The sequence below is a fragment of the Aythya ferina genome (genome assembly GCF_964211825.1).
Source record: "Aythya ferina genome assembly, chromosome: Z".
NCBI lineage: Eukaryota > Metazoa > Chordata > Aves > Anseriformes > Anatidae > Aythya > Aythya ferina.
In genome coordinates this window covers 461685-483419 of record NC_140299.1, presented here as the reverse complement: position 1 = coordinate 483419, position 21735 = coordinate 461685, and the positions used below count along the sequence as shown (strand labels likewise).

General features: G+C 42.8%; 1 protein-coding gene across 8 annotated transcripts in view; it reads left to right on the top strand.

The window, feature by feature from the left end:
- LOC311426675 (E3 ubiquitin-protein ligase NEDD4-like) overlaps positions 1-21735 on the top strand; it is a 141958-nt gene that overhangs the window by 49948 nt on the left and 70275 nt on the right. For all 8 annotated transcript variants that reach the window (XM_084503210.1, XM_084503206.1, XM_084503205.1 and 5 more), the window contains one exon: positions 17108-17189. Coding sequence is in view for 4 of the 8 variants with exons in the window: in XM_084503206.1 (XP_084359332.1) it covers positions 17108-17189 (82 nt within the window). In the remaining 4 variants the exon portion in view is untranslated. The remainder of the gene's footprint in view (positions 1-17107; positions 17190-21735) is intronic.

Genomic DNA, 21735 nt, shown 5'->3' with positions numbered 1-21735 from the left:
CACATTTACTGCAGCTTCTGGTTCCTTTCTGTGGTAAAAGGAAGAGAGTTCCAGTCTGTTTTTAACTGGACTGCTCGTCGGAAATGCATGTCTGCAAACGAAGGCAAGGGTTTGCAGCCTAAACTGGGCCTACCTGGGACAGGCAGACCTTGCAGGTTGCTAGGAAGGCACTGTTAGTGTTTTCCACTCCCTATTCTTACTACTTTTCTACAGTGTGTGATTTTTTTTCTTTTATTTTAAAATTGACTTGAGGGTTGGAGATGTGCAGCCCTGATTTTAGTTGAAGCAGAAGTAGGCTAGTGCTTGGGAAAGACTTTGGAAATGCTCTTTTTACAGGCTGAGGTTGTCGACCCAACTTGCTCTAGTACAGGTGTCCCTTGCTGAAGCTGAAGGTCTCGGGCTCAGGTTTGACAAAAGCAATGCATGTGGCTGTGGTAAGGATACCAGTGGTTGGGCATCTCGCCTGGCAGAGCTCCTGGTCGCAAGGCCTTGCACTTTGGCTGGCAGGTGTAATGCAAGGGCAACTGGAAACACAATCAAAGCCGCTCATTTGAATAAGGACTTTCTCATTTATGCAGGTGATGTCAGTTACTGGGTGCCCCTTCCTGGCTGACCTGTGCTGTGGTCTGTGGAGGGCTTGCTCTGTGGTGGAAATGCAGCTTCGTGTGGTGGACTGGAGCTGCCTACCCTCCTCTGAGGCTCGAGGGAGGCTGTGGAAAGTGAGGCAGGCCTGCGGTGTGGGTCTGAGGGAAGGACGGTGCTAACGCAGATGTTAGGGCTGGGTTGTACTGAGTTCCACAGGCATGGTAGTCAGGGTTGCACTCAGTTGTTTAGCAGTTAATTCCTTTTTAATTAAGTAGATTGCCTCTGGCGCCCACAAATACTGGTTTCTGGGAACTTTTGGCAACTTATGGATCCTGTCCACTCTAGATGTAGAAAACAATTTAATTGAACTGCAGTCTGAAAGGCAATTTAATTAAATTGTAGTCTTGCGAGCCATCTTCTGAGCAAATGCATCAGATAGATAGCAAATGCATGCTGTCTTCAAGTCATAGCCGTGTCTGCACCAGGACAAAAAAAAAATCTTCAGATAGGGATAAGTTCTGTTCAAGAGTGTTTGTCTCCTGTATTACAGAGAGAAAGCCCTTAGGAAGCAGCTGCTCAGTCAGTCAGAAGTTCAGACTTATCTCATACTGTTGGGTGAGGAGTAATGTGGCATTTCTTAGCAGTAATGAATGAAATTTTGTTGCTCAACAATTAGCACGTGACATGTGTCTTCAGGTGGGTGGGGGCTTTTATGCTATTGTAGAGACACATCCTTCAAAATTCATTGTAGGCGAGCCTACAGTAGTGACCAAGAGAACGCGCTGACCCTGGTGATGACCAAGTCTTGAAATGTCACATGGAAGAAAATGAATTCAGGTGTTTCAAGGAGAAACAACAGAGTTAGACATTTACATATCAGCTGAGAGAAGGGATGCGGGGGGAGCCCTTTTGGATAACGTTCATGGTGTGTAGATCTGGCCTTCTGCTTACAAACAGCTTTAGAAGTTTGTGGTGTTCAACAAACTTGTGGTGTGACTGAGCAAGGCTGGCCAGCGCCAGCAGAGGCTGTGCCTGCATGTCACTGCCTAACCTGTAGGATGTTGGTGACCACAGCTCATTGGAAACAATGGAGGCAAGTTGCCTGCTCTGAGTTAGCATTGCCTGCATTTTTCATGCAATTGTTGACAGAGTAATCATCGGGGAATTTGATTCATTAAACCCAACCCTTGTTGCCAAGTCCCCCTCGTAAAGGTCAATGGTTCAAGACTGTTAATGTTAGTGCTTTTGTACAGAGCTTGCCATCTCCTGTACTTGGGATAAATAGTGAGAAACTTTTACCTCTGCCACTTTCCTTACAATTTAACCATAATGGAAATGTCATTTATTTTGTGAATTCTTAGCTTACATCTCCATCTGTGACCTCTGTGGCTGTTGAAAGTCAAGGTTTAGAATGTGTTGTGTGTTGTATAGTGTAGAGAACTAATTTTTCTTTTTTTTTTCCTTTTTTTTCCCTGTATTACACTGTCGTTTGTCCAGTATTCATAGAATCATTCAGCATGCTACATCTGACAGCTCTGGTTTGTTAGTAATTCGCCTCCATTGATTGTCTTGAATGTTTTATCTTATTTCACATTCTAATGATTTGGCTTATACCATGATTCTGTGGAGTAATACTGTTTGGTTTAACACTGCGAGGGACAGCAACTCCAGGCTGATTAGCAGTTTCAGCACAGTTGATCTTTTCGTTGACACTATTCTACAAAGAGAACTGTGTTGTGGAAGGAAAATAATTGCTTCTCCAACCTCTTATTTTCTTTTATTAACCAAGAAATGTATTAGTTGTGTCAGCTGGGAGTGGGCTGAAGGGGAGAGTAATGGATCTGTCTGAGGACGGGCGATGTGAGCCCATTGTTCGTTGTTGTTGGGTAAATTCCGCACATATTCAAGTAGCTGCTTGGCGCTGGGAGTGTCCTGGAAACGTGACAGCAGGAGGATTCACCGCAGAGGTGGCACCGTGGAGGTGATGATGAACAGGCACGGTGAGGTGTACTGCGATACCTGAGGCAGCATAGAAGAATTACAGGTTTGTAAACGTATGTGTTTGTGCGAGAGACTAGCAGACCTCTCCCTTTGGAATTCAGAGGAGCTCACCCCTTTCTGTAATTTCTGAGGTAAATGTTTGTAGCTATTGTGGCTGTGCTGGAGGGCACCAGTTGGGGTGTGAAGTGCAGCGTGTTGCTGGTCCCTTAAGTCTGTTGTAGCATTAGGGTAGCTCAGCAGCCTGCTGGCCCCTGCACCTTCTGATCAGAGATGTTTTAGGAAAGAAGCTGGCAAGCATGTCTGGCCTGTAGCAAGCATGTGGTAACACTTTGAGACAGCCTAGGACATCGTGGCAGCACGTGGTGCTTTTACTTTTCTAGCCTGTTAACTGTATCCTGTTCCCACTAAACATAGCCTGCTGTGGGGCATTCAAAAAGTGGCTTTCTTCATCAGCAAGCTTCGTATGGCTTCCATCTACACAAAACAAAAAACATCTGAGAGTTAAGTAGGGCTCTCCAGGCAGAAGCATGTGCTGCACTGATATGTGGGACTGTGGCACGTCGTCTGCATAAGTGTTTTCCTGTGTTGTTTTCTTCTTTCTTTAACTTCTGATACTGTTTCCTAGACAGTGTACTAGGTATGAATGGTGCTGAAAAAGAGGAACAGTCACTGAAACCTGTTTGCTCTTGGCAAAGCCTTTGTATGGGAAGGGGATGGAGAAAAAAAAAAAAAGAGCTGGAAAAGAGCCCTGTCACCTTCACTGCATGTCTTCCTCCATGCCTGTGAGGGCATTGCTTCTTTCCTAGTGGCATGTTGCAGAATAAGGCTCACTGAATGTACTTAGATAAAAGCCAGCTCCATATTTTTCCCTGGAAACCTCATGCTAGCAGCCTATCCTGAGATTCCGATTATTATGTTAAGTCTGCAAATTTATTTTTTCATCTGAGGTGGTTGAAAGTCTGGCTTTTACAGTGGTGTCTCTGAGCTAATTCAACCTGCGTTAGCAAGAAAATAACGTGCTTCTCAGAGGTTGCAATTTTATCTCTAACTAGAGATTAACATCAGACTTCAGGCGAGAGGATTCCGAAGTTTTTGAAGTAATTAGCCGATTACTGTTATTATCCACATGACCAACTTGGTCCCTTTTGAACCTGTCTAATTCCCTAACCCGCAGTGAATCCCACAGGCTAATTACGTGCTTCCTGTGCTTTCTGGCTTTTCCTTTCATCCAACGTCATTCTGCTCCATGTCGGGTTCACGAGATCTGCTTGCAGCAGCCAAGGGCACGGGGTTTGTGAGGCTGATGGAAGAGCTGACGACCTCGTGGGTGAGCCTGGCTTTCTGGTTGTTAGAAGCCAATTTATGTTTACGTGAGATGACGATTTACATTTACAGTTGCTTCTCTTGAAGAGTGTTCACTGTTGCATGTGGCAGTTTTTCTGACCTATTTGAAGACTTGGATCTTCAAAGGTGTCCTGTTCTTGCTCATACCACTCTTTCTTCTGCTGAGCAGAAAGCCTGGTGAAGACAGCGAACAGTCCTCTTCAGTTTGGTCCTGCAAAACGCCTTAACTTGTCCCATCCAACACAACAGGGGGTGGTGGCAGTGGGACTGCATGGGCTGGTAAGGTGAGACCAGCAGTTCTGAGCCCTGAACATCACGCTGAGGATACACGTCCGGCCTTCCTCTGCCCTAGCTGGCTGCTTGCTCCTTTCTGCTGGCCAGCACAGGTATTTCTGAGGCTCTGTGGCGAACTGCATGAAGGACCTAATCTGGGTTTACGACAGCCTGGACTGAGGGACGGAAAGCTTTAACCCACGTTTGTGTCCCTGTCTGTTCCATCTCTGTGATGTTCCTGTTTGTTGACAGAAGAGGAGATGGCACAGGGCTGGGAACATGCCATGGGAGGAGCCAGCCTCCTCTAGCAGCAGCACTCAATTAGGTCATTTAAAGTGGCTCCGAAATTGTGGCCTCTCTTGTCCGGTTGTGTAAAGCCAGAAAAGCCTGTTCCTCAGCACTACCAGCGTGTGCTATTCATTGCTACAGATGCTGCCTAGAATTCCTGTGAACTTCTCTTTTCCAAAAGCCGGGTGCTACTGAATTTATTTTTTTCTGCTGGATTTTTGGACTTAGTGAGATGTTTTGGTGGGGTGGAACATCATAGGAAGAATTCAGATCAAGACTGAGGTATGCAGGCTCTCCCTTAGAGCATTCATTTACCTTTGGCTTGCAATCATGAAAAATGGCCTCAAGGAAAAGGAAGAAATACGTGTGTTTACGCTTCTATCTTTTTACAAGGCCAAGATACATTTTTTGAGATGTATTTAGAAAACTCAACTCATGCTCTGGGAGTTTTTCAGTTCAGGAAAAATGCAAAATGAATCTGGTCTTGTTGCTCTTTACCAGAACACAGCATTCTCAAGTAACGTCCAGGGAAGGTGGAGACACTGTAGGTGGAGTTTGCTATACAGTTTTAACTCCCTTTTTCACCCACAGGCACTTCTTTGCAGCTGTCTATGATGTGAGTCATCATTATCTCTAGCAGCTCTTTGAATAAAGCCTTGCTAAATTTCTTGTAGTGCTAGATGAGGTGTCAGCCTTTCTTTGGAAAATAATAATAACAACATAAAAAAGGAAAGATGTGAGGCCTATAAAATGGCTCTGGGATTTAGTATGAAGAGGTGAGATTTTTAGGATGCTTGGACACAATGGATTGCAAGTTTGTCTCTTTGGTGAAAGATAAGGTAAGGATTTCTGTTCCTTCTGAAAAACATTTCTTTATTTTAGTGCAAGTAGTCACTTCTGGCTTTGCTTTAGTCACAGTACGTGTGAACCTTGTGTGACTGTGAGGGGAAAAAAGCTGCTTCATTTCTCTTTTAGAAGAACTCTTAATACATTTTAAATGGTATGGACAGGAAGACAAACCCCTAGAAGCTCATCCTAAAGGAAAAAAAAAAACAACAAACAAACAGACCATACACTCTGAAACATTCTAGTTATTTTCTGTATGGTTTTATTGTACTTCTCACTTAAAGTAACAAGAATAGGGAAACCTGTCAATGGTTATTGAGATAAAAATAATAGAGACTGTAAAAGTTATTTGTCTTGTAACATTGAGGTTTTACTACTCTTCATAAAACTTTGGTAGAAGTATTTATTTCCTATCTTAACCTTAATAATGCATATTTTGAACTTTGTTTCCATCATCCCTTTGAAACACTAGGCAAAACTTTAATCTTTTAAAATCAGTGATTACTTTCTAACGTGCACTAAGTGCTTGTGTGCACAGAGTTGTCTCTAAGTATTTTTAATGATTTTGTAAAACATTTTTCAAGGAACTTCCTCTTGCCAAATACAGTCTGCATTCTGTCCTGCTGTTAATTACTGTTCATTACTCCCGTAAACTTATGGAGACTCGCTGAGATGGATAGTTTTGAAGAGTGTATTTTACTGACCTGAATTTGTAAATTATTTCTGAAGGTATATTGGCTGTACAAGTGGATCTCTAATAGTACACGTAGACTGCAATCTACAAAAAAATCTCAGTATGAAACTCAGTCCAAAGTTTGCTTTCCCCTGAGTAACCGGGCAGACTGTTTTTATGCTGGTACTCACATTTTCTAGTGTTTACAAAATCCCGGTGAAAATGAATATCACCCCCTTTTGAAGACTGGGCAGACAGATAAGTATGTAAAACCAAATGAAAACAACAGCAGAACCTGACAGGTGAGTTCTTGCAGGTTTAGTTGTGCTGGCGTCCCTTCCCCATACCTGGATGTTTGGCCTGCCCTGTCTTTACTCCATCATGCCTGGAAAGTGGCAGACTGGCTCTGTTGCTCCACCTAAGGAGGGGATAAGCACAGCAGACTGTGCAGAGCTCTCCAGTTGTGGTGCAATAGTATAGGATATTAACAGTTTCAAATGCATTCTGCTTTTGCTTTTTCTTTCAAATTTGGCAGAGGTCAAGTTAAATTGGGCTTCTGTCCCCAGTGTCCCCCAGCTGGGGTATGGTCAGGCGTGCTTTGTGGAGCCAGAGGTTGCGGTGGCTGCCCTGCTGCAGCAGAGAGGCTGCCCAAGGGAGAGTAGGGAGAGTACAGGTAGGTTAGATTGGGTAAATGGGGGGGAGGAGAGGTTGGATGAAAGCTGACCAATAGCCAGGTGGAGGTTCCCTTAAAACTATGGAAATAATTGAATTTGGATATGGCTTCAAGAAAAAGCCTTCTCTGCCTTCATGTTTGAAGATGTTAGTACTTTTCTAGACAGAATCATGTGAGCTGTTGATTAGTTCCTTTCGTGTGTGTGAAACAGAGGTGGGAAAGGGTTGGCCCAGTAGGAATGCATATGCATTTCTCACAGAAGCAAAATTGTCATTTCAGGCAAGACTTGTCTCCTTTGAAGTAATACAGCTGTTCTGAAATGTGAAGTTTGCCTTCATGTGAGAAGCTTGGCATGCATGCACTTGCATAACGAGTGGTACTAAATCTTGTACTTTGGGAGGCGTTTTCATATGTAAAAATAAAAATGGAGCAGTGCAGGGCTTAGTAGTTTCATTGTTCTTCCACGTATGCGTGTGCTCTCCACCCCCTTCTTTTATGGCTTAAAATAAAGAAATAATAATTTGGATCATTGTCAAAGGATGCTTTAAGACCTGCTTTCAAATCTGGTTCAAGAATATATAGTAAATATAATTCCAGACTCAAGTAAACAAATAAGAAACTGCTTATGGGCTCCAGTATTACAGTACTCTGAAATAACATAGTTTTTAAAAAGGTGTTGGTCTGTTTGCTCTTCTATTTCAGAGATTTTTTTATTTTTTTTAACAAATCAATGCTTTGTTGTCCTCCCCAATAAGAAGAGCTGTAAGGTTGCCTTTTGAAGCTGCAGATCTAATGAAGGCTCTAGAATTGCTTGAGCTTTAAGAAAATAATAAATACTGAGTTGGTAAAAAGATGACAAGTGGGTAATTCTGAATAAGTTAGGCATTTCAGAAGGTCAGGAAAAGGCTTTATTAAGACCTCAAAGTTTTTATGGCTGTTGTTCTGCCAAACCCACTTTGCGCTGCCTTGTGATTATGATTAGCGGAACGTTTCTTATTAACAGAACTCTCTTAGGATTCCAGTTTATTCTCCAAAGAACTGTGATCAGCTCCATAGTGCTGCTAATCTGGGTAGGTATTGATGTTTTCTGTAGGTTTGGGCAAATCATATCAAGATGGCTAAGACTGTAATTAATGAGCTTGGGATTTTGTAAGGAGGAGTGTTATAGATAGGTGTTCAAGAAATCAACTCCCATTCATCTCCCGGCACTAGTGAGATAATGACTGGGCTCATTTCTCTTTATTTATGAAGACCTGACTTGAAATCCCTGCTTAGTCCCTTGAATGCCTAATAACACGTGCGGAATGATCTGCTGACTTCTGACAGCAGTGGGCGATGACATTGCATAAGAAATTCAAAGCACTAATAACCCTGTAATCTTTCTGATTGCGAGAATGGCTGTGCTGACCTCCTTCACTGCACCTGGGGGGTTCTCCTTCCTTTTTATGTTGCTGCGCTGTGCTATGGATAGAGCTGGGGTTGGCTCTTTTGGTATAATTTCTCCAGCGATACTTAGGAAGGAGGAGTCCTATAGCAGGTGAAAGGGTCAAACTTTTGTATACACTTCCTCCTATCTCCCTTAATCTTCAGCAAAAAATTGCTTCTCCCATGTCAAGAAGCATCCTCACGGACACAGAGGGTATTACAGCACTACTTTGTTCTGTTAATCGTAGGTTTATTATGCCCAGCTGCTACAATCGGGTCATCTCTCTGATGGCAGCCTCCTGGTCACAGTGACCTTGCTTGCATTGCGTGGCTTTCTGTGTCAGCCTGCCGCCTTCCTTTGTTGGCGTCCCTGGCGTTGTGCTCCTGTCTGAAAGCCGGCCAGTGTCGGGGCAGCAGGGGCAGGCTGTGAGGAACTGCCATCTGCGTTGTCCCTGGGCTCCAGGCTTCTGTCCCGGTTCCTATATCTGCTTTCGGTTATTACAGTAATGCTACTAGAATGCTGCTGTACGTTTTCACTTACATATCAACTGCGTTAACAGAAGTCCATGATTTTTTTCTATTTATCACATGGCAGGCTTCATTACGATTGCCTTCTTAATACCAGCACTGCTTTAGATAAAAACTCATGCAGGTTAAGTTTTCGGCTTGTAGCTTTCTACCTGAATTATTTTGCTGAGCTTCTGCATTTGATGTTCTGCCCTCTTCTCAACACAAAACCAGTACTTTGGCCGAAAACTATTTCTATGGCAAGTTTTCTAAGCAATTTGCAAAACTATTATTAGTTCAAACATTTGTCAGGTACATGATGTCATCTGCACGATTTAAAGGGCTTAATTCTACTCATCCAGTGTCATGCTCTTAAATTTATCTAGCACTCGGTTTTAAAACCTGATGCAAATCAGCAGTGATTCAAGCCAGAGACTGATGCTGACAAGGAACTGTGGAATGACTTGCCTCATTTGTTACTTATTTTTAGAGCACAATAAAAGTACTCATACATCACTTCTTATAACTGTGGTTACCAGGAGTGCCATATAGGTTTTTTATATAATGCTTTCTTCAGGAATGAACTTTTCTCCATTATAAAAGTCAAGAAAATAATACTCTATCTTAATGCCCATACCTCCCCTCCTTTTTATCCATCAGTTTCAGGGTGAAAAGATCTGCTAACTACAACTTGAAACTGATCGGAGTCTGCTTTCTGTGCACAGAAGCTCCCTGTAACCTACTTTGTTGGTTTTCCTCAGTAATCTTAGCAGGTGTCTTTATTTTTGACTCTTCTGTGATCTGGATCGTCAGGATTTCCCTTCTTTAACACTTCTACAAATTCTGCTGTTAAACAGATGCCTGGTATTTCCTCTGGTCTTCACATATATTTCATTCCACGTCATTGATACTTTTCACAGTACCTTTGTACAGATCAGATACTGTATTTGTCCTTGTGCAGATTTTCCTCGAACAGTTTTATAGATCTTCATGCTATTATCTAATAAATCCATCGGTTTGCCTTGCACTTTGCCATTGTAAAGCTCCTTCAGTGCTTGCTTCTACTACGCCTTTGACATGTAATGTCTGTTCTCTGGGATACGTTTTCATATTTCATTTTGTTATTGTAGTTGTGTTACTAATTATGGATCTGCTTCTTTCCTTGTCCTGCCATCCTTCGATATCATCACCTGTTTGCTCAGTGTGTTCTTCTATTATGCCGGCTCTCCGAGAGGTCTCAACCAGTCTGTCTCCTTTTACTTTGCGTGTTTTTTGTTTCCTGGTAGAGGTACTGATCTCAGGAAGTTCTGTTGTGCTACTTCCATGCATGTCTCTCATCTGCTCTGTGATAAGATTTATTAGTAATCAGGAATGAGAGACCAACATCATTCTGTAAGTATTAATCTGTGTCCCTCTATTTGGGACACACTGTTTTTAGCTGCCTGAGGCCTGGTGTGGCTGAATGTGCTCGTGGTGGCTGAGGAAACCTGCTGGTACTACCTGGCAGCTGTAGAGATAAGGAGCAGCAGACTGCATGTTACTGCTGCAGACAGTTGGTTTGGTTTTGCTTGACGCCCTGCCAACTTCCATCTGGTTCCAGGCGTGTCTTTGTCACCAAGGGCCACGAGTGCTGAGAAGCGCAGGGAAAAGAGGTTGCTAAAAGGCATGCACGAGGTGAGGTAAAGCAGACTCAGGGTGAGTTACAAAATCTTGGGCAGGCACCCTTATTACAGGGCCACTACTGGTCTAGTCAGTGTCTTTTCCACATCCCTGTTTTTGGGGCTGGACACAGTCCAGCACATGTGGGCACATCATCACTTCCTTACTGAGTACCAGAAGCTTCTGGTGCATGAACACAGATTATTGTAGAAAAGACAGCTCTGAGGTTTAATTATGCAATGGATTAATTATGCAACAGAAGCTCGGGGCGTGTGTTTGTTTTTTTTTCTTTTTTAAAGGGTTTTTGTTTGTTTGTTTTACTAAGTGGAGGTCTTCCTAATGAACATTAACGATTTGAGTCACTTCTGACTTTTCCTGGTTGAACAGATTCTAATGCCAGGAAGAGAGATGCAAACTACAACTTATTGGCAGGGACTACGTTTAACATTATTATGCAGCAAACCCCGCGGAACGCTTGAAGGTAGTGGAATGAATGGTTTCCTCCTTTCCCACTGTAGCTGAATACAGTAAGTGCTCGCTAGTAATGGTTTTATTATATAACAAATGCAGAGTTATTAGAAATTTAACAAGACGTTGTTGAATAATAAGCACTTTTCTTGGCCACAAGAATAGAAAAGTAGTGTGTTTGTCAAACATTTAAATTCCAGGGAAAAAATACACATTTTTAATTTTTCAAGATGGAATCGGGTGATTGACAATGAAAAGGCAGATTATAATATAAATTACTTTTGATGGATTTTATTTGAATATTATACAAGCACAGGTTTCCTGGCAGGTCGTCTCTAGTTTTCTGTAACCCTTTGGGTATGATTAACGTTGAATCCTATAGGGCTGTGTTAGTGTCCTTGCTCTGATAACAGAGCTCTAATTCTGCAGGCATTTGAGGCGTTTAGTTTGTGGATGTGAAACCCGTGTATTTCGTCAATATCTTCTGAATTACAGGCAGTTACAAATTAGACTGCTTATTTGTTTGTTGCAATCTGAGCCAGACTCTAAGTAACAAGTTTCTTAAAAGCTTGACTTTGTAACTTATTTATAGACTTCCAAACACCAGAAGTTTAATATTAGTCAGATATATTGTAGTCAACAAGAGTTTATGTAACTGCGATGTAAAGAATTGCCTAATTATATTTATGACTGTTGGAAACTCTGTCCTGTTACTTGGGAAATTTGTTGAAGAATGCTCCCAGTGCCGCACGGTTGGCTTGCTGAAACACGTGCTGCTGAGGAGCCAAATGTAATAAAGTGCTTGGAAACCGGGGAGTGGCACCAACACGGGAAGGAGGAGAAGAAAGGGGTTAAGTCTGCTGGATTAAGGAATAAGTTGCAGTATAATTACTCAGACTACACAATAATATTTTTTCATTTTTAAAAACATAGCCAGTCCATTGAGCACCTGTACCCTTTAAAATATTGAATATGGAAGTGTTTTAACATTTTCTGTGTAGACGTTGATCTAAATTAACGAGCAGCGTGCAGTCTGATCTGGAATTTTACAGCTGGGGCAGGGACTTTGCTAATTTCAGCCCTGGCTGAAATAGGCTGGGTACAGAGCCCTTTAACCATCAGGGGGAGGGAACAAGCATGAACTGTGCGCATGTGTTTTTAAAAACTGGCTGGGATCGGCGAGTCCTGATGCTTTTATTTGGGTATGACTGTAGGACCGGAGGGAACCTTAGAAGGTCTCTGGTCCAGCCTTGCCCCCGGAGCAGGGTTAGCTCTGGGATCACACCAGGTTGCTCAGGGCTTTCTCTAGTCAAGACCTCCAAAGACGCAGGCTTTACAGTTGCCTTGAGCCCCTGTGACACTGCTCGAGTCCTCTCCGTGAAGTAGTGTCCCCGTATATCCAGCCTGCATCTCTCTGCGTTGGTGCCCCCTAGATAGCAGCCCCGTGCTTCAGCAAAAGGCCTGCCCCATGCTTTGGGTACCAGCATGTGGGCTGCTCGAACAGTGCGGTGCCGTGGGAGCTCGAGGGAGCAGCGCCCTGCAGAGTGAGCAGCGCGTCTTGTTTGCTTGACCCGCTGTCACATTGTGTGCCCGAACGTGCCAGCTGATGTGCGCACAAAAGCGGGTTTCAGGGCTTTGTGTTGAGACGCCTGCTGCCTAAAAGCATTAGCAGATCACTGCGGAGAATTACAAGTGTGTGGGAAACAATAAATGACAAGCTTTTATTGTGTGTGCTTGACCACTTGAGTTGGCTTAATCCTGGTCATGGTGACTGCCTTGGAAAGCCTGCATGGGTTGCTTTGTGTCCGTGCTGCCTGTTGGCATGAAAAGTGGGCCTGGTAAAGTCACAGGGAAAAGGGCCAGAACGATGCACTGCGGGCTTAATGACATGGAAATGACCAACGTGCGGTGTTCTCGGCATCTGGTGATTCACGTTCTCGTCTCAAGTGCATGCCCCGTCCAGGTGTATCCAGGATCTCTACCAACCAGAACTGAATGGATAAACTGAAATTGCAAAACAAAGCAGAGTTTTTAGGTGGGACAGATGTGAACACCACATTGGGTTTGGGGGCGATTCTGTTTCAGTGGAATCTGTAGGAATCTGAGGCAGCTCCAAATCTTCATGTGAAGCTGGGCAATTACATGTGGGTGCCGCAGCCCTGGCCCAGGCTGCCCAGAGAGGGGCTGGGGGCTCCCTGGGGAGGTCTCCAGCAGCCGCCGGGATGTGGGGCTGGGCACCCTGCTCGGGGGGCTGCTGGGCCGGGGGGGCAGCACCTGCGACTCCCTGCCCACCCCAACCGATCTGGGACTGTGTATCAAGAGTCCTGCAGTAAAACCTTGTGAGACAGAGCATCAAAACATGTTCTGAGTTGTACTGGGCACGTCTGGTTGGTGAGTGGCCTGGGGGATGGCCCTTTCTGTGCAGGGAGAGCCATTGCTACGTGCTTTGTAAATGGCCTTTCTGTGAAGTACCTGAGACTGGGACTCTGCCTGCCTCCACTGTAGCATCCCTCCAGGAGAGGCTGAGGCCAGCTGACAGCGTGCTTGTCTTTCAGAAGTGTGTGGCGAACACCTCCTTGTCCTTCCTTGTGTGTCTGTCCTTCCTGGGAGCCCAGGGAAACCTCTTAAGCATAACGGGTGGGTTTCTCTGGTGCTTTGCTCTGGCCTTTGTTTGGTGGTTTGTTTTGGCCTTTTGTGTTTGTGGGTTTTTTTTTGTTTGTTTGTTTTGGTTTTTTTTTTGCTTATAAAAGATTTTGGTTTAGTTTGCTTTTCATCTTGTTCAGTATCTGAGAACAGGTGTTCTAGTGATGAATCCATATGGTTGTGTTTTCACGACCAGAGTATTTGCATAGGTTTTGCCAGCAGTTCCTTTTTGAAAATAGTGCCACGGCCTCATTATGGAGATGTTTAAGTACCCCTGATATCCTCTGCCCAGAAATACTTCTTTTTTTTCTTTTTTCCCTAGTTCTGGCAGGTAGCGTTAGAGTTCAATAGTAAGAGCCTTCATTTATGATGATCAGGAGTTTAAATGGTATGTTATAGGAGTACACCAACATGTTGATATTGAATACTGAAAAAAGTTAATGCACAGGAGTCTTGATCCTTGTTTTCTGCGGATGCAGAAGACACCCACGTCCATGGTTTGGGAGGTACGTCTGTTCTGCGAGCTTCCAGCTCAGCGTGACCGCCCCGGTGTAGCGGCAGCAGGCAGGGTTAAGGTGATCTGCTGCACGCTGGGGCTGAGTTAGCTGGAACTGCCACGTGGTGGGAGAAGCAGAATAGGCTGCAATGTTTCTTATCGGCAGCAACTTCTAAGTGGAGAAATGAAGTGGTTATAAACTCAGTGCTCTTTGGTATCTCTTACTTACGTCCTCTTATTTTTTGATGGAGCAAGCAGAAGTGAGCGTGGCAGTTATTTGGGTAGCTAAATCCTTCTGGGAGACTTTGGCTGGGAAGCTGCGGTCTGTGACTGGGATGCTCTCTGTGCCGCTGTTGCTCGGTGAGTTCGGTGCTCTTATCCTCACTTCCAGTGCCACAAGAAGCTTTCCTTACACGGGAAGCTTCATGGTTCTTTAGGACAGATGATGGGTTCAAAGGAGAGAAAAAAATGTCAACTGTCAGATCAGTTGAGGCAGCTGCAGCTTCCCGGGCTGTGAATGAAGCGCTCGATTTAGCAGCAGGTAAGGCAGGCAGCGTGACTGAGGCCGCTTCCTCTGTAAGCTGTCAGCAAATCCCATCAGTCACAGCCTCTGGATAAGAAACTTGTGGTGGATCTCAGCTCTTTCATCCTTTACTTTTTATTTGTGTCCTTATGCTCTTTTTAAGTTTGCTTGTTTATTTTTAAATGCTTGTTATTATTAAAAAAAAAAAAAGAAAAAAAAAAAGAAAAAGCTTAAAGACCAAAACCAAGCTGGCTCTGCATTTCATGTGGCTTAGAGATGTCTCTACCAAGGGCTGTTTTCTATCTGTTTGCGATGTTTAATTTGACAAAGTCAGTCAAGTAGACTTCAGAAAACATTAAGATGACTTTAGAAAAGGGAAGGGCAAGGAAAGGGGAAGAAACTCCTCTGCCCTTCCTCTTGATGCTCCTTCCCACCTCTGCTGTGCATTCTGTCTCTCCTGAAGCAGCAGCTACTAGCATGCCTCCACTGGACCGAGCCACAGTACTGACTGGGCTGAGAGCTGACCTCCTTTCCCCCCAGCAGCTGCTTTTGACTCGAATTCTTCCTCTCACCTATGCCCGTGGGTAGCTGCACACGGAGGTGTTCCCCACTGAAGACGGGGGCAGCACAAGGGCCAGAACAAGGAGCTGGGGCAGAGCTGGGTGCACTGCCGGGCAGGCTCACAGCGCCTCGGCATCTGTCAGGCTACGTGCTTTTTTTAAGTAGTGATTGCCCATGAGTAAATAGTTGTAAAGATCTAAGCGTTCAGATAAACTCCCAGCTCACGTTCAGGAGTGGAAACTTGTACAGTTCACTGGCTGTTTTAGAGCAGGTTGAGGGGTCAATAGTTCAGGAAAGGCTACATTTTCTTACTCAGTTTTGTAAGAAACCTGTTTTTCCCTTGTTAAACAAACAAACAAAAGTCTTGCAAAAAAAAATCTGTTGCCTCCTTCACCATTCCTCATTTTTCATGGATATTGTTGCGCGCTATCCTAATAGCGACCATTTGCATTTTTATTTTTCAGATGTTGATCTTAGTGTTGGTTCTAATATTTAGTTATGGAAACATTTGTATTTGCACCATGCAGTTAGAGCAAACTTGTGTCTTTAGGCAATAATGTTGATGCTCACCTTGAGAAGAGCATTTGAAAAGACGAATAACACTGAGGTCTGAACGAGTATTTCTTAATGTTTTTTCATGGTGAATTCCTTGTAAGGGGAATGGGTTTACTCCTCCAGTTTTGTTACTGTATACTCAAATCAGAACGAGTGCAGGATCTGTGAATGCCCATGCTCTCCCCTATCTCCAGTTCAGTGACAGCACAGTCTGAAACGTGCAAACCCGATGGGTGTTGCAGGGTTTCAAGTAGTAGAAGTTGGATATTTTGAAGAAATGGGGTTAACTCTGATCTATCAAAGCTGAAAAGCGTATGATTTACTTCGATGAATGTCTGGTTTCTGCTGCTGCTTGTAATAGGGTATTTTTCAGTAAATATAGGTGGCATGGTACATTAAGCAATTCCGAGTGGTGGTAGCATTTCTTTTTAATCACTGTGATGCTTTGTTTCCTGTCAGACCTTGGCGCTCAATGATGAATTTAATTGCAGTTTAAGTAGGTGCATTTATGTGCATCAACAGATAGGATAATCCTGCACAACATCTTGTTTATTTGTATGTTATTTTCACTCTGCAGTGTTATTTTCCAAGTAAATTGAACTCCTAGTATAATGAACACTCAAATGCTGATTATTCTTTAGCAATACTGACAAACAATTATTTTTCAGTTTTATGAAGTATCAGAGATGTATTTGAGAGAGTCTCTGCAAGTCTGAATGAATTAGTTGGATAGCCTCAGTGTCTGCTGCCTATCCTTTCTTCAAAAGCATCCTTGAACTCCCCCTTCTTCTAGAACGCTCTTCCTTGCAGGAAGAGAAGGTGCTAGGAGGCTGTACAGTGCAAGAGGTTACTGCTCTGCAGTAGTAGTGCTACTACCCCATACTGGCAGCTACTGTCTCCCTGCTGAGAGAAATTAGGAAATGCAGATTTGGAGGACAGCAAACCTGCAGCACAGTGGCAGGGATGGGCAGCTTGCTGAAAGCAGTGACCTCCTTTAGTGCCACAGCCTATGTCTGAAAGACATCTGACATACAGAGCTGTATGGCCTCTGGAATATGCACGTCTAATTCCTTCTCCTTCAGAAAAGAGGAACGGGTGGGGGGGGGGGAGAAAATCTGAAGCCAGACTTATCTGTGCTAGCTGGTACAATGCTGTGGACAAGACCGTCCCCAAATAAATTTCAATGGGATTAGCTGTAGTGGTGGTTCTGCTTGCTGCTCTGCAAAGCTTAGAATACCCCATGGCTGCAAATTTGATGGTCTATGCTTCATCGTGTTTAGAAACGGTATTTGAAGGGAGGCTGAATTATTTGCTAGTGCTGGTGGGCAGAACTTGTATGCAAGCACGTGCTGTTTGTCCACAGCAATGGGAGAAAGTTGCAAGTTAATGCCGTGGTCAGTATGGAAGTGAGCACATTCAAACACATCTTTTAAGTGTTTCCGTAGCTTGTTACAGTACATTGGTTTCAGTAAAAACACTTCCTCTAAAACTATTTAGCTGTTATTGTTATCCCATTAAATGACAAACTTATATTGAAATTACATTTGGCTGTGAAATTCCCATTAAATGTGACCTCTTCTTTTGCAGTGACCCCTACGTGAAACTTTCCTTGTATGTAGCAGATGAGAACAGAGAACTTGCCCTGGTGCAGACAAAAACTATTAAAAAGGTATGTGTATACTTCTTTATTTCATTGTTTTGGAGACACTAAGAACACCTGAACCTGTTTCTGTAATGTGATACAACACTTAACTTGTCACATACATGTATAGAAACCCAATAACCCATTCTTCTTTCAAACCAGAATGAGAAAACAAAGGTATACGAGTTCAATGCGTGTGATCTGTTGTTTCATAATAGCATTTTTGCATATATTCTTTCTGTAAAATACCTTCTTTATAGCCTGTCTAGCTTAGTTTTGTGTAAAGTTTGTGAGAAAAACATTAATTTTTCTGAAAAGCAGTACCAAGTTAGCTGGTGTAGTAACAACATGGGCTGTGACATTTTTTGTTTCCTTAAATAGGTTCAAGATTTATAGCCACTTCTATGTAAGTATGTGGGAGGTTTTCTTCTGATTCCCATACCTCGTTTTTGTAGAAGGCAGGGCATGCTGTCATGCCCTTTCGTGGGACACGTTTGCACAGGCCTGCCTCCTGGTCCTGGCGTCATATCAATGGAAAACACATAGGCTAGATAGGTCACTTGCAGGCTGTATAATACCTGGCTATAATTGTGCTATAATATCAAATGGTGTGTTCTCTCCGAAGTCTGGGATTGGTTTTGTTTTATTATGGAACAGCAGTATTCATAAGAAACTGTTACATCAGTATCTGTGTACTGAAAAATCTTTCTTACATTGCAAAGGTTACACCCTACTGACAGCCCATGCATTAGCTTTTGGGGGCTTATTTGAAAATGGATGCTTCAGCATTCCTGAAAAATGATGGCTTTCTTCCTGTCACAGCCAAGTCCAGCCCTTGTAGCACTTGTTTGTTCTCCTAAAATAGCATGGCAGCTTCTGCTAGCTGGCAAATGCCTGTAGGTGGGAGAAAGATTCTGATCTTTCACCTTTCGCTTGAGTGGAAGGAAAGACTTTGAACATGAGGTGGTGTGAATTGCGATGGGCTGGATGCCCTCCAGAGGTCCCTTCTGACTTCAGCTGTTTTGTGACTTTGGATGAAACGCAGGACTGTTGTGATGGCAGAGGGGACGTGGGACAGGTCATGGAGGTGCAAGTGTCCTTTGGCTTGGGGGAGAGATGCTTTGTAGCAAGTCCGTGCAATAGGGGTGGGGAGGTGAGGAAGTGTGGCATGGTTAAGGCTTTTTTTTCCCCTGGCTTTGTAGGAAAAGATGGTGATCACATCCAGAGCTTTATTGAATGTCTCATTTCTTCCAGTAGCAGTGCAGTTTTTCTTGGGGTGTTACAGTCAAAGCAGATTGCCTTATGTCTATTTTTTTTTCTTACTCAGATAACATTGCCTGTATTTGGAAGGGTGTTGCTAGTGTAAAAGCATGAGTACTAAAGAGATGGCATATTTGGCTCCTAAATGCCTGAAATGTGGTGGCTATAGAAGAGTAGTGTAAAAGTTACAAGCAGTTGAAATGAGAGCATTGGCTTGGAAATAAGGTTATAATGTTATTGCTGAAATGATAATTACCATCTTTGGATGTGTGTGACAGGTAGGAGAATAAGAGCTTCTGAGAAGGCTACCATAAATAAAAGCCATAGTGAAGTTGCGAAAGCATTGTGTTGTTTCTCTGAGGGAAGGTGGTAAACTCAGGGATCCTTGTGCTGCCCTAGGAAGGAGAAAAAGGACAGCGTTTGTCTGCAGTTGGGCTTCTGTGCAGAAGGCTGAGGGCGAGATGATGATGATGTACTCTTGGGATTGTATCTGCCTTCTTTCACTGTTTCTTGTAACTGTCACTTAGTCTGGACTCTCTCGGTTGTTTCCGTAATAGTAATGTTAACTCATCCTTTGGAAACTTCTCGTCAGTCATTTCATTATTGAATTGTTGAATTTCATCTTGTCTGCCCTCTGAGCAGTTTTCTTCCTATGCAACATACAACTTGTGTGTTTATTTCATGAATAGCAAATGTGTATGTCGTCTTCATTTTGAGTTGCATTTATTAAGGAAAAAATATTGAGCAAAGTCACTCCCAGGAGTGATTCTGAAAGACCCTGATGATTATCTCCTTCTAGTCTGCAGCTTTTAATGTGATGGCATCTAACCCTTCACCTTTTCCTTATTTTTCTACTCATTGTTGTCTTCCTCACTCGAACGGGTAAATTTCTGTGTGCACTGGCTTGCAGGAGTGCTTATAAGAAGGCATAAGGGACTGCAGTTTCCCCTTTTTATTCTCCTTTTAAATTACCAGAGCAGTTATCTGATAGGTGTCCTGCTGTACAGCTGGGCCTAGCCTCCTGAAGTGCTTAGTTACAGCCAAGCAGGATTAAACCTAAAATGTTTCCTTACTCTGCAGAAATAAAGTTATCAGCAAAGAGTTTTGGATGCATCTGTCGTGATGTAGGGATGCTGAATTTCTGAGGCTGTTTGTTTTGCTTTACCTCCCTCCACACGTCTAGTTAGTCCAGCTGTGGCGTTTGATGAAAGCCTTGCGTTTCCTTTTGGAGCTTTGTTTTGAATGACTCGCTAGAAGTGCTCTTTTGCTCTCTTGCTGTAGTAAAAGAACTCTTTGCCATTTTTAAGCTGCTCAGTATGACCTCTTCAAAATTTTTGCTACTACTCAGCGTGTGATTTCACGTGTCAGTCCTTTCAAAAGTCCAGATGAAGACTGTTCAGTTTCCTTGATTTGACTGCGTTGAGCTTTGAAGACTCCAATTCTACTTCAGTTGTGACACCAGTGTCTTCCTACTGAGCCCTGTTACCTTTCTGCCTTTACCATAGTGTTAAACACACAATTTCCTACATCTAAAAGTGTTGGGTCTCCCCTGAGAGCTTCATTGCTTAGTAGCATCTCTTCTTTCTTTTCTTGTTCTCTTTTTATTTATATGGCTGAAGAACTTTCTTTGTGTTTGTTCTAATATCCTGTGGAAGATCTAACTCAGCTTGACTCTTGGCAGTTCTTTATCTCCACGATACTTGCCCTTTTTAGGATGTAGCTCTTTTTGCTGATGAGTCTTTTTGTTGTTGTTTCCCTGCTAATATCCTTTCTGAAGTGGTTATTCATCCATTTATTTCTGGAGACTTTCTTTACAAGTGGTTTTCTCCTTTGCTGTGATTCTAGTGTTTGTGCTTTCTGACTTGACCTATCAGTTGTTGTATTTGTAAAGGTGGTAACAGTCACCAGTTCATTTACTAAAGCTTGTGCCTCCTAATACATCACACGTTCCCTGAGATTTGTAATTGTGGTTAAGTGGCATTCAAAATCATTGCATTATTGATTGGTAGTAGTGCCCTCAAATTTAGTTGCTAAATTACATGCAAAGGCTCTGTTGCCAAGAGCAGCCACAGTGAATGAATACAAATATTTGAAACATAACATTTTCCTATATTGCTTCATCGTTTGAGTAAATACATCTTTGCCCATATAACGCAAAAAAGAAAAATAAAAAGCTGAAAGTGTCTCTGCCCCCTATTCCACCACTGTGATCACTGGTTGTTTCTTTTGTGAAATGTTTTCCTGCCCCAAATCAGAGAGTTGTTCAGGATCCACATCTAACATGAGTACAAACCTTAACCACTTGCATAACCGCTTATAAAGGTTTAGAGGTTGAAGATTTTTATTACATCTTTCTTTTTGTAGAGTTATTTCACTTTCTCATTCTATAGTTCTTAAATCTTCTGGAACAAGGTTTTTAAGCTTCAGTATTTGATTATCAGTTGTACAATGTGTGTATGTATGTGTTGGGTTGAGATCCAGCCCACGCTGACAGGGGAAGGGGCTTTATGAGAGTCAGCATTGCGTGGCACCCGAGCGCATGCTGAGCTGCGCACTGACTCACGTTTCCTTAGCGCAGAGAAGTGCGTGAGCCACTGTGTCCTGGACGTGATAGATCTATTGCGTCTATATCGAGCAGTTCGAGAGAAACAACCAAGATTGTCCTTCTGCTCTCATAAAATTTTGGTGGGTGTAGAGCCAACTCCTACCATCAGCTCTTCTGGTAAATCTCTGCTGTGTGAGAGAATGAGGGAATGGTTTGGCAAGAAAACAAAGCCATTGGACATATCGTACTAGATTTTAAATTTATCCAAATCTGAAGTGCACAAATTGTTAATGTTTGTAGTTCTAGTTTTTTAAACTTCAATTTATGATTTCATGCTTGAGCTCCATTAAGATTGCAAATGAAACACATTTTATTCTGAATGTTTTATTCAAATGATTAAATTGCAACTCTAATCCTCCAGTCTTGGAGGAGATTAAGAAGAGTACGGTACCTGTTCGAAGGACATAACCTTTCCTTTTGTTCTTTCTTTTTAATCTATATAATGTAACTGCCCTTATCTTTGCAATACTAACGTTGACCTTGTGTTTAAAAAATATATTTTTCTGTCTTGATGTAAATAAATGTGGAGAATGAAATATCTGAAGGTTTTGTTTCTGTAGATTTCCAGTGATTTCCCTTTTACTCACAGAACAGCATTTATGGTTAATATCTATTTTCGGATCATCTGACTCAAATATCCTCCCACATGTGGTTTACTCAGTAGAGAAGTTCTAAATCATTTGACAGCAATATTTTTATTTGCATTAT